The 13120-nt window shown below is 40.3% G+C and overlaps 1 protein-coding gene across 12 annotated transcripts in view; it reads right to left on the bottom strand.

The window, feature by feature from the left end:
* EYA1 (EYA transcriptional coactivator and phosphatase 1) overlaps positions 1-13120 on the bottom strand; it is an 85775-nt gene that overhangs the window by 61924 nt on the left and 10731 nt on the right. For 3 of the 12 annotated variants that reach the window (XM_069006000.1, XM_069005990.1, XM_069005993.1), the window contains exons 2-5: positions 11058-11138; positions 9111-9180; positions 8592-8737; positions 4379-4501 (exon numbers count right to left, since the gene is read on the bottom strand). In XM_069006000.1, the coding sequence (XP_068862101.1) occupies positions 4379-4501; positions 8592-8737; positions 9111-9180; positions 11058-11138 (420 nt within the window). Of the gene's footprint in view, positions 1-4378; positions 4541-8591; positions 8738-9110; positions 9181-11057; positions 11139-13120 lie in introns of all 12 variants that reach the window. The other 9 variants (XM_069005996.1, XM_069005995.1, XM_069005991.1 and 6 more) reach the window with 4 other exon arrangements.

Genomic DNA, 13120 nt, shown 5'->3' on the forward strand with positions numbered 1-13120 from the left:
CTGAGGTTGTTTTTAAAATATTCCTGATTTTGCAAATTGCTTTTTAAATATTCAGCCATAACATAGCATAGAGTCGCTATCCTGCCTTAGCTGAACAAACACAAAAATAAGAATCGCTACAAAACACACAAGATTTACTGCCCTAAGCTGGCTGGCTACATAGCTTTAAAATGTGATAAAAGCTGTAAATTGCAGGTCAAAGGTCTATTTTGCAAAGAGCTCTGACCCACATTAAAGCTGGGAATCCCAGTCAGCATCGGAAGGCGGCCGGACCCTGCTGGGACTAGGGCGCGCTCCAGGCGTGGGGCTCGCCCTGTGCCGCCGCAGGCATGGGATAAGGTCCTCCCCCGTGTATTGGCCACAGAAGCCCATTTGCTTTCCTAGCTCAGTGTCCTTTCCATGGGCTATGTCTATCATCAGGGCACAATGTATGTGGCAGAAGTTTAGTGCAGCTCTCTTGGGAAAGCCGTAGACAGCCAGATGGGCTATTTGAACTCAAGGTTTCTTCCGTTTGCCTACAGTGTTTAAAAATCCTTGGCAAACTCCCCCTTGTTGTCCTAGTAACTGCTTAGCCATCCAGCACAATATTTTTATACTGTATAATAATAACCAAATACCTTAACGTTTACTTTTTTATGGTTGAATTCCCAAACCAATTGGATAGTTATTCTCAGTCATCACAGTCTTGGTAACTAAAACAATGCTGGTGCTCATCACAGATCTAGCACCCTTCCAGCAGTAAGTTACTTGGGTGGAGGGTAAAAGCCATGCTTTTATCACAGTCAAAGGAGACTCAGATAAGACAGTTGAAAATGGAGTTCTTTCCTTGCTGTTTCCCCCAGCCCTTCTCCACTCCATTTACCCTCACTGAGCAATCCTTATAACTCTGCCAATATAGGAACAACAGCCCATTCCCACAGCCATTAGTCATGTAAGTGGTCTTTCAACATCTATGAAGCAGCTTATATGAAAAACAGCTTAAGGAACACACTCATTAAATAAAGTAAGGGGGGGAGGGGAGTGGGGAGATGGGTGGCAGAACCTCCTGAGTCCTCTTCTCACCCTCTCCCCTATGCACCCTCCCTTATAGAGATTATAAATTTGTAACAAACAAAAATCCAATTACCAGAATAAATTTAGCTAGGAGTCACAGATAGCAATTCTCCTTATAATTTTCATAAATTGGCAGCCTATCCCTCCACTATTGTTCAGTGACTAATGATGCTGTAATTTTAGCAGGGTCAGGAAAAGCACTGGGTTTAATTGGCTGCACACGCACCGCGAGACAGCGTCCCTACATTGCAGGGAGACATTCATCCCAGGGAGAGGAACCAGAATTAACTCCAAGGTTTTCGAGCACGAAGTAACCCCAGCCAGGGAACACGAGCAGGACAACTGCAAGGCCTCTAGGAAATCCCCTTTACCGCAGGCAAGAATGCCAGCAGGGCCCCGAGCGCGCTGTCATGTAACGCTTGGTTGTGAAGGAGGTTGTGGGATCCATCATCTCCATTTAGCAGCTCAGCAGCTGCACGCAGGAGATGAAGAGCAGCTATTGCAGGCTATGACAAGGCTGAGGCTGCAGCCTGCCCATATACTGCTAGAGGGGAAAGGGAGAATAAACTCATTTTCCTCTCTGGAGGTTTCTGCACAAACAACTGAACAGCAGCAGCTCTAACGCTTGTCTTCTGTCATGAGAATCAATTTTGTTCTTAAATAATAGTTGAAATTATGAATAGGTTCTCCTTCCAAAATTAAATCAGGAAAGGGAAACAAATGTTCCTGTTTACTTTTAACAGCTGTTCAATCAAAAGGAAGAATTAAGTCAATTTAGGGTTGTTTCAAATACAAAAGTTAATTTAAGGAAAATATTACAAAGACATATATTCTCATGTATAGCATGACATATTAGCATGTCAAACATTTAACTGCAAGAAAGACCTGTTCAGCAATGTGATTCTTTTCTACTTAGCAACTAAATACTCCACCAATTCTTTCATTTGAAATATTCTCCTTATTTCCATTCCTATGGTCTCTAAAGTTTCTGTAGAAGACCAGTCCTTTCCTCACCCAGACATTGTGCTGTTCATGAGCACAACAGAAAGGACGTACACACCACAGGGACCCTCCAACTCTGACCTGTGGCTCTTCTGCCCTAGTCAGACTGTCAGTGATCCACTGACTTCCACAGGTGGGCAGCTCTCAGCCCAAGCACAGCACAGCCAGAGCAGAACCCAGGGTCAGACCCCCTCCTCCCTAAGCTCTGCAGACAATTCCATCATTAAAACAATTCTTCTGATCCTTTTCTTATTAGAGCTTCACAACTGGCTCATCTCTAACATATTTCTTTTTGCAGAATATTTTTAGATCCTTGCCTCTCAATGTATACCGCTGAAATGCTTTCCAAGATCTTACTGTTCCGTCTCTTGACACCTGTTACCCTTTGCTGTGCTTGACAATTCTGATCTTATACACATTTTGCATAAAGCAAAAAAACAAAGCAATACCTTTTATGGCAGACTCTATGCAGACTATTGACAGAGTCCTAGCTTTGCACTACTAATGCCAGCATTCACATTACTTACAGCATTCATTTAAAATTTTCCAAGCACTCTCTATGTTATCCTATGCTGCTCCTTCTTCCCTCTGTCTATAGACATCTGCAAAACTATTTCCCTGTCCTGCCTAAAATCCCTTTATATTGACATCCCTCTTCTCGGTATCTTACAAAAAACACCTTTAGAACTGTTAGATAACCAGTATGAGGTGCCAACTGTTTCTTATACATAAACAGTGTCAGCTTTATTGTTACATTAGGCCCTCCTAGCCTGTGTGTTTTATTTTAGCCTCCAACTTCTATGGGGACTATATTTTTATTTGCCTGTAGAAGTTAGCACAACAGGATCCCAGTATATGACTGTGGCATGAAGGTACTACTGCAATAGAAATTATAGGCAGCACAGACATGATTTTTCAATAACAGTATTTCCTAGCTACCGTGAATTATCAGTTCCTTAAGAGTTGAAATGATGATTCAGAAGTTCATTGTAGCTGCTGCTGGCAAGTATTTTGAGCTCTCTCCTACAGAGAGGTAGGATGTTTTTGGGGTGGGGGGTGGGTGTGGAGGTGGGTGTGGAGGCGTGTTTGTTGTCTGAGGTTTTTGTGTAGCTGTCTGCAGAAAGCTAAACCAGTAACTTGATTTGGTTATATTTACTCTGATGAGGAGAAGATCATCACTATTCAGCATGTAGATGAAAATCCACATGCTGCTCTGGTCCTGGCCCTCTTACTTGTCAGACCACACTACAAGTCAGCAATATTTCAGATGTCAGATGGTCACTTCTCCCTATGGAGCTACTCAACACACAGTTCAAAATGGGATTTGAAAAAAAAAATGCAACAAAAACACATCTCTCTCATGTCTGAGCAAAGGACTGGATCAATATACCCTTAAAGCTGTGGAACAAAAGCAAAATCGCATTCACTTAGTCTCTGAAAGCACTTCTGCTTCAAGACATTTCATGGAGTGTTTACCTGATGGCATACAGTTTAAACTGAGCTTGATAATATATAAAGGTGCTAAACTTATAAAAATATGTGGTCCGTTTCTGTGATTGATCACTTATTTCAACAATTCCAAAATCTGCAACATACCTGATACCTACTGCCAAATTCAGGCTGAAAAGGCCTGCAGCAGACATCCCAAATTAGCTATTTCTGGTAAACAAAGATTTTTCAAAATATCCATTAAGCAGTGAGCAATCCAGAACCAGGCACAACCAGTGAATTCTCAATACGGAAGAGGGAAAAGGAATTGGGAGAACAAGGTGGAAAGACATTAAGTAAACTAAACAGGCAAGTAAGGCTACAAAATATAATTGATAATAATAGCCTGCACATACAAAGACTTACGACTTTTAAATAGACTTCAAAGAAACAGACTTCAATCATTACTTAGCTACCTCCACAGCTGCAGTAAGTATTTTTATCTTCTTCTCCCTCCTCAAACATGCTCAGGTGTCAAATTATATTTGGCACTTCCTAAATTCATAATCCTGACACGTTTTCCAGAACTAGCTTTGTCTCATTCACTATTTGCTAAACTATTGCTATTCAGAGATACATTTTTACTGTAATAACACTAGAACACTTCACTATTTAACATTTAATGAAGCAAGGGATCTTCCAAACTGCTGAGAGCTGGCCTGTTGCTCTCTCAGCAAAGGCAATCATCATTTCATCTCCAACTGCAATAAAATCAGAGTTAAGTGCCCAAGCAAACATTCATTTTTATTCTAGGAATAAAACAAAATAAGGAGGGAAAAAAACCCACCATAGCATTAGCTATATCCAATTAATGGTAATATCTGTTTATACAGACCTTGCATCTGGTAGCTATAGGGAGCCTGTCCAGGTTGAGGTGTGCTAAAGCTGGCACCGTAGCTTAGAAATCCTGTCTGTCCAGGTGACTGTGACTGTGCCAATCCACCTTCTGTCTTGATGCCTGCCCACAATGCACCTAAATCAGTTAGTGACAGCAAATCTATTTGTTCAGATTCAAAGAGGGATGGAAAACAAAATCACTTAATTAACAGCAATTTTAACATATACCTACTCTTCTTGCTGACAGAACAAATATTGAGAGCATGCACAAATGAATAGGGTAAGGGCAGTCTAAAAGCATGTGGAAAACTGAAGTTCACCAGGGAGAGGTTAAATCCAAAACTGTGTTTTCAATAACTGCAAAAGAAATTTATACATGAACAGGAAGTTGCATTATTCCTTTTTCCTTTCCTGCCAGAGGCAAACTTTTCCATATATTCATGACATTACACAGAGGTAGATTAGCAACTTTATATGAATTTAATGAAGCATAGCATAGCCAAGCTCTCCTGCCATCTACCCATTAACGACATAACTGAGATTTGCATTGTATAATACTCCTACATGAAAATTACACAGGTCCAAGAATGGTTTTCTAAGAAATGAGAAGTGGATAAAGAGAACTAGCAGTATTAAGTGCAATGATGATTTTTCAAAGGTAATTAAACACTAATTCAGTTTTTAACAAATAAGCACCTAACAGACAGGAACTATTCCTGAAGCAATCTCCTGAACTGGGAACAACATAGCAGAGAGTCATTAATCTGCACTGATGGGGAAATCCATTACACACCACATTACTCTCTCATTTCTAAATTTAGTTATAAAAGAATGCAAAGTCTGATCAATGAATGACTTGCTGCCCAGTTTCAGTGATTCTTCCCTCAATTTGTTAGGCAATGAGCAGCAAGTATCAGGAAGCAAAATACTGAGGAAATGCACACAATTCAGCCTCTGTCTCTCAGTTTTAATTATAATGTTGTCCCAACATGAACTACCATTTAAAAATAATTATAGCCAAAGTAATGGAAAAGTGATACAATATTCTTAGGTTTCATTGTGGCATTCAGTGATACCTCATTGTTCAGAAACCAAAAATATTTGAACTGAATTAACTAAGTGTGAATTAGTAACATTCCTTTGAAAATTACTGTTAATCTAAGGTCCATTTCCTGGTTGGATTTTTCTTTAGACAATATTCAACAGTGTTTCAAGGTAGGAGAGGGCTCAGAAGTTACTGTGTTGGCAAAACTTCAATACCTCCCTGTATACAAATGGCAGTATATTCTCTGCCATCTAAATAATTATTTTTCAACTGCTGTCATTGATTACCCTTAATTCCTTCTGCCAGGCCTCCAACTGTCAGACTAACCCTGTTTACTTGTTTTCCCCCGATGCTTACTTGCTTCTTCTGTTTCATGTTACAATTAAGCAGTTCAAATGACGAATCTTGACACCTCATTTTCAAGGGGAAACTCCTGCTATGGATGATTTGGTATCAACAGTCCCTATTTGTTGTCTGTTTAAGGACTTCTGAAATGATGATTAAATATGGCTTAGAGAAAGTTTAACTAAATCAAGCATTAAATTTCTAGTCTAAATTTCCTTTAACAGCCTGATCCAACTCTCTATCTCAGTCCGAGCAGGAGGAGATGATCAAAAGCAGCAGTAGGAGGATGACACTTGAGTGAAGACAACTTGGCACTGACGTGCCCTTTTGCAAACCCCCATGCTATGAAGAGCCTTTCATCTCCTGGGACTTGTTCTCACACTTGCTCTCATCCAGAAAGCCTTCACTCATCAAACGTCAATGCTCCCTTCTCCCAAGTCTAATGGACTCAAGGAAGTGGGAAGGGACAGTGACACAAGGGGACTGCCAGGATCTGGAAAGTAAAGAAGCTGGTAAGCAAAGCCTTTGCTAGATGCTGGTGCTGGAGCAGGCAGGAGGAAAGAGCTTCAGGAAATTCTCCAGCCTCCTCAGGGGCTTTGCAGATGAAGCAGAGCCAGGAGCCCCAGGGCAGCAGCTGTCAATGGCATTCCCCTCCACCCCCCTTCCTGCCTGCATGGCTGCATGACTGTGGAGGTGGGGAACTGGAAAAATGAACAGGCTAGAGGTGCAGTTGACAAAGGACCTTCCCAAACTCCACTCTAGAGACAAAACTTGAGGTAGGCTGATACAGGAACTCATGAATACTCTTTCTTCTAGTAGAACCAGAGTAAAGAAACAAGAAGAAAGAGGCCTCAACTCAGTTTTTCCTTTCACATAGGCATAAGTCTTCTCCCTTTATACTGCTGTAAGATTTCTGCCTGGGCGAAAGAAAGGCAAGACAGAGGGTACAAGGGGTCTAAACTGCAGATCAAAGAGTAGAGTTTTGGCTTTAAGCAAGGCTTCAGTTCTTGCCTGTTGCAAATGAGTGTCCTAATGCTCCCCACATAATTTCATTTGGGAGAATAGATTGTATGCCATGCCTTAAATATGAAAAAATCTATGTTAGTTCCCAAAACTTTTAAATAGTTATTTGCTTTTAAATATTACTCCTATAAAGTACATCAGCAAGGAACACCTTAGCACTAGCCACAAGGCATTTTCTGAAAAGAACAAAACGCTTAAAAACCCTCTTGGCTCAGGAGCTGAGGATTTCAGTGGTCAAAAGCAGCTCTGCAATGTAAAACATTGTAAATTTATCTGAAGTCCTAGGCATGGGGGACGGACTAGCAAAAAAACTAAACCAAAACAAAAGAGCAGGCAAGCATGTTAACCCCCACAAGCAGTTGCCAAGTAAAGCAACTCTCAATTACAGCTCCGACGACAGTGAGACAGCTGAACTCAAGTAGGGAAATCAAGGCCTGGCTGAAGTCAGTGGGAATTTCAGAGTTGACTTCAGTGAGGTCAGGATTTCATCCAGAGGAAGCAAGCAAAAAACAAAAAAGTCACTGTTTGGGCTGCCCAAGCCCTGCAGTCAGCCAAGTATGAACATGAGGTGTCCACAGGAGAAACAGGTCAAGAAAAGCAGGGTGGGGAAAAGGGTTTTCTGTTATCACCCCACCTGATCCAGATGGAATTAGAAGACAAGCTCTCATCAGCAGGAGCTCTTGGGTGTGTATATGTGTGTGCGTGTGTCTAAGATTCCCCAGCTCACGGTGTAAGCTTAACATATGTGGATTCTAACTGGAACCAAAACATCCAATTTATACTTAGAACCCTATTTTAAAGCATGGGGAAGTAAGAATGTATTTCTTTCACCTACTGTTCACCATAATCTGCCCTAGGATATACTTGAGAGCCAGTGGATTTTCAACTTGCAGACTTCAAGATGGAAGATTCACCAGTTTTGCACTTAAAACTTTTAACAATTTTAAAGTGAACAGTTTGTATAGTGAGTTCTGTCCTTTTGGTATAAAACTTACATTATCTGAATGTATTTTTACAAAATATACTGCTCAAAGCATGTGGATTGTATAATTTTAATATATTCCCCCAGAGGAATATAAGACCTATTTTCTAATAATGCATCCTTGCTGCTGCACTGCTATGTGGTCTGCCAGCAGACAGTCTGGCAGGAAAATGGTCTCACCCACGGCAGCTTGTTTTTAAATTAAATTTTTTTGGAAATATTTGCTATTTAGTACTATCTCCTTCATCGGGCAGACAGACCTTCAGTGGCAATTTACCTCAATTTTCACCTCCAGGGAGTTTTAAAACATTGGAAAGTGAGATTTTTTTGATGGAGGCATTTTTGAATCAGTTTTTTTGCCTGCTGAAAATCAGCACAGCCTCGCAGATTCATCTGTGTTCCAGTAATCTGTATCAGCTGAAATTCAGACCTTTATGTCCCCACATAACCTCCGGCACCGCTGGGGAGCAGAGCCCTGAGCAACTAGCCAGGGGCTGGGCCTGTGTAATGGAAGCACAGAGATCCCTCTTCCCACTTCAGTGCTGTTTTTTTGATGTCACCAACAAAAAGCTAATGAACCTCTCCCCCCGATCCCAAAATGGGCTCATCTTCTTGAATACCTTTGTAGCTTAATAGTTAATAGTAGTTAATACATAAATTAAACACCACTCATTCCAAGGGGGGAAAATTTACAGTGTTCCACAAGAAATGCTCTAGAGCACAGCTGTCCCTCTAAGTACTAACCTGAGGGTCACATAATCTTGATCTAAAAAACATTTACCTCAGGAATAAAATAACATGGACGTGATTTCTTACCATATGAAGGGATTCCATAGGGTTGGCCGGGCTGGGGGTAAGTGGCATAGGCTGTAGCTTGTTGCATTCCCGTTGTAAACTGTGTCTGCCCATATGCAGCCATCGTTTGTGAAGATGGGGTAGGAAGAATATGTGGGTAGGGTCTGCTATTGATTACAAATGACAGAAAATAGGGCACACACTGCATTAGACAGACACGTGTGTACTTATTTTTAGCCTTATTATAATCCTGCTGCTTCATTAACACATAATCATAGGCTGTGCTAGACAACAGAAACTTTAAGAGACAAAACAGTAAGAATCAATAATAAAAGAATAAATGAAATAAGAACTTTACAAATATTTTTCAAATACATTCTTAGCATTTAAAAAAAATATATTTTTTTCCCCTAGAAGCTGCTGCGGTTTAAATTATGGCTTAACAGATGGACTCAATTATTATTTTAAATGAGGTTAAAATCTGCCTATTCCAGTTATTATTATTACTACTACTATTATTATTTTAAAAAGATATCATACTTGGAAGGGTAAATCTGTGGTGGGGAGAACTGGTGTGTTTGTCTTGGGCTGAAACCACTGCTTCCAATTGCTGCACCAAGGAGAAAAGAAAGCATACAGAAGTGTAAATACACACACCAAAGATAAATATTATTTTTCCTAATAGAATTTCAGAGTATTAACAAGATTTTAATTAAATTCAAATATCATTGATACCTTAGATAGAAAATAATATTTTATGAGGAACTATACAAGAATGCTTAACATTAAAATCTTGATTGCAAATCTCAAATACTAAATTGCCCCTTTGTACACCTCCTGAGCCATAGTTTATTCTTTGGTTGCACACAGGCAACATTTTCAATGCAAACAACCTATTTCCTAATGGAAACATTTCCCTTCGTATTTTCAAAGGATTGTTGATATCTCAAGTGCAACATTTTATTAACTTTTAGGATTTTTAAGACCTACATTTTATGAAGGAGCTTTATGCATGCCTTGATTGAAAACATATGGCCCTCTTCAGAGCACGCGCCTCTTTTTTAAAAAAAAAAAATTCCTAATAGAGATTATATATTACCTTATTACACTTCTATTTTCTTCCACCTCATCTGCTGTCTAAAATGCTTTCAGACCTTCAAATCAGTGTTGCATAAAGACGTCCAAGGCACAGATGCTGTTAGTGAAACACGCAGGCAGAGGAGGCTACACCGTGAGCTGCTCCCTGAGCAGCCCCGCGCCTCTGACACGGAGCCTCTCACCAGCCCAGCCCATTGCTGTCAGCATCTCTGGGTGCTCCTCGGAGCGTGGCGGCTGTGCTGGCCTACTCTGCTCAGGGCCATATTCTTGGGAGCCCTTCCCTCTCTGGTTACTGTCTGGGTGTCACTTCTCCTCAAGGTCCCAAGGTGGGCTTGGAAGCCTTTGCCAGGAAAGGGTCAGCGGCAGGTTATGAGACTACTGTAAAATCAGACAGCCCGAGAAACAACAGGCCTTATTGCTAAGTACTTGGAAATAAACAAGGCATTCATAATTACCCCTCGCCAGCTACCCCTTTCCTGGCCAGCTACAGGGAAAATCTTCATCATCTTTACACTCTGGGAGGGAAGCAGGGAGCCTCTTTCTGTGCCTTCTCTACCCAGTAATTTTTCTTTTCTGTGCCCTATGAGGCTGCAAAACTGCCAAATGTTGCAGTCCCACCTTTAGTCAGATCACCACAGATGTATGTAGCTACTATTAGCTACACATTGTATTTTCTTCTTTCAGAAAGTTAAAATACCTTAGAAACCTTACTTTGGACTTTCAGGCTTGATGCTTTCATACTCAACAGCCTGTGCAGAAAACAGAGGCTGTGACAAGACCAGGAAAGGGCTGGCTACTAAGCAGTCAGACTGGTTTCAAGATGTCAAATTTTGCTACTATGGAAACATAATCCCACAATATATTATTAGATCATTCTTTTGATTTGATTTGCATCATAAAAATGCTGTGCTAGAAGTACCACAGTTAGCCCTCAGGTGTGCAAAACTGAGCAAACACCTTAGGTTGTTCTCATAGTGCTTGCAAGCTGTCAGAAGCTAAGATGCATTTGGCTTCCATGAAGAAAGAAGCCTGACAAAAGAATGAATGTCTTGGTAATAATAAATTACAGTAAGTGAGGAAGACCTACCCCTCAATTAGAATAATAATCACAGAGGTTTACTCACAGAAAACACAAAGTAATTACTCTGGGCCAGAATGCTCCCTAGTGAGACTCCCACCGAAGACACCAATGGACATTAATAAGCCTGATAATGTAATGCTCCTTACTTGGGGAAAACTCCTGTTGACTTAGACTAAAATGAACAGAAATAAGTATAAGCTGGAAAGTGCAAAAGGCTTTTTTAGAGATGTGCACAGGTTTAGACCGTGCAGGATAAGAAAATAATAAATGAAAAAATTCTGAGGTTAAAACTTTTGTTTATTCCTTACCTGATCCTGAGAAATTGTCTAAAGACCCGTCTGTGGTAGTAGTAGTAGCGATCTCACTGCTGTTCATTGGTTCTGTCTTAACTATAGAAATATAAACAGGAGATATTCTATATGCTCCTAATATTCTTGCACGTGCATGCACACACACTCACTACAAACTCAATAAAACAAAAATCTGCCAAAAACGTTCTAAATCATGGCTATGGATATTTTGCATGTTATGTATTTGTGTATACAAACAATGCAAAATACTGGCAGCTATGATTTACACATAAATATAAGATGATCAAGAGGGTTATTCCTGTCCCCAAGGAATAAGAGCCACTGTAACAAACCAGAAGTCCCCATGCAACTCTCTGCACCTGTCCTGATTCCTCTTAATCCTGCAGACCCAACAATAAGGATCCACATTTAGATCAGGTCACACAGCATTTACAGGCTTGAAAGACAGCGAATTGAATAAGACAAAAGAGCAAATAATTTTTAAATGGTTTTTGCTGAGGGCTGTTCAAATTTTGTTTCCAATTAAATAAATTTTCAGAGGAAAATTAAGGATTTGTGATGAAGTAAAACACTTTCCTCAAGGTGGATTTCTTCTCTCAAAATGAAAACCAACTTTATACACAACAACCCTGAATAAAAAAAGGGGAACACAGTCTCACCATATACTTCAAAGAATGCTTTAACATTTTATACCCCCTGCACCCACAGCATAACACAGCTATCTGAGAGTAGAAAAGAAAGACACCAAGAGATTATCTCCTGGCTCATGCTGATTCATAATTAATAATAAATTAATGGCTTTTAATAAATCCTCAAGTAAATAAACAATTTCCTTTTCTGTCAGTCCAGTGCAAACTCTGTAATGTTTGGATCAGAAGAATATCCTGATCCAAAGAGCAAGGATGGGACTGACCTGGCACGGATGTAAAACAGGCACCAATAGCTACACCCAGAGAGTTAGCAGAACATCATGGCAATCCCTAAAATCCATTTTTACACACCTGGCTTTTGGGGCTACAGCATGCCAAAAGCAACTGAGGATGATGTTTCAGAAAACAACAGAGCTGGTCTTACTATCAACATCCCCCCTTCTGCCCTTGTTGACACACACAGAGACGCCGCTGCCCACACGCCAGCGCTGGTACATACCTGACCTTTTAGTGAGGCAGTTCTCTACTCTGCTGGGAGCCAAACTGAGAAAACCAAGGTAAACTGCACCACATTTGACATGTAAAGCCTCAGTGTCACCACACATGCATACGTGAGTGCATGTATGTTTGTCTATACGTGTCTATTCAGGAATTACAACCATCATTAGCAGGAACCTTTTGGTATCAAGTTTGGAAAGGGTGAGGCAGAGGGACTTCCCTCTTTCCACTGAAGACATTTCCTTTCATTGCCAATCCGAATTCTTATTTCTGCATACCTATTGCCCTTCACCATGCCTCCTCCATGGGATTTGTAAGAAATCTCCCAAGATTTTACTAATCGTCCATTATTTTCTTTTGACTCTCATGCAGGATTTTTGTCTCATAACTTGGGAGGTCAATGCTTAGCTGCACACAAAACTGTGCTGTATCATCTTTTACAAGCAGTGCAGTCCATTTAGGAAAGTTTCATGAAGTGAAATGGCTGGTGCAGAGTGTCCAGTGTCCAGAGGTTAGGCATTTTTGAGAGGGGTTATTCAGCTTGAGAACATTAGCTGTACTTCTGTAAAGCTTTTTTGAAACAAGTGAAGTCCAAGAGACTCCCTAAGGGGAATTAATGTGGTAAGAAAAGGTGGCCACGAGGTTCACTTCAAAAGTGCACTTATAATCTGAAGCATAACTCTAATACAAAGGTATTAAAACCATGGCATATAAGTTATTCACCATCCATTTAATGACTAAATACTGAAAGTCTAACACACAGATACAATGAAATATTTATTGCAAAGTGTCTATCACAAGTATTTTTTCAGAAACTACCAGACTTTCACAGCATGTTCTACAGCTTGTCAGTCTAGGTATGAAAAATTATAGCGTCTACATTATCTTCTGCTTTTACTTAGAAGGTTATCA

Source organism: Aphelocoma coerulescens, chromosome 2 (assembly GCF_041296385.1).
Source record: "Aphelocoma coerulescens isolate FSJ_1873_10779 chromosome 2, UR_Acoe_1.0, whole genome shotgun sequence".
In the NCBI taxonomy this organism is placed as follows: Eukaryota; Metazoa; Chordata; class Aves; order Passeriformes; family Corvidae; genus Aphelocoma; species Aphelocoma coerulescens.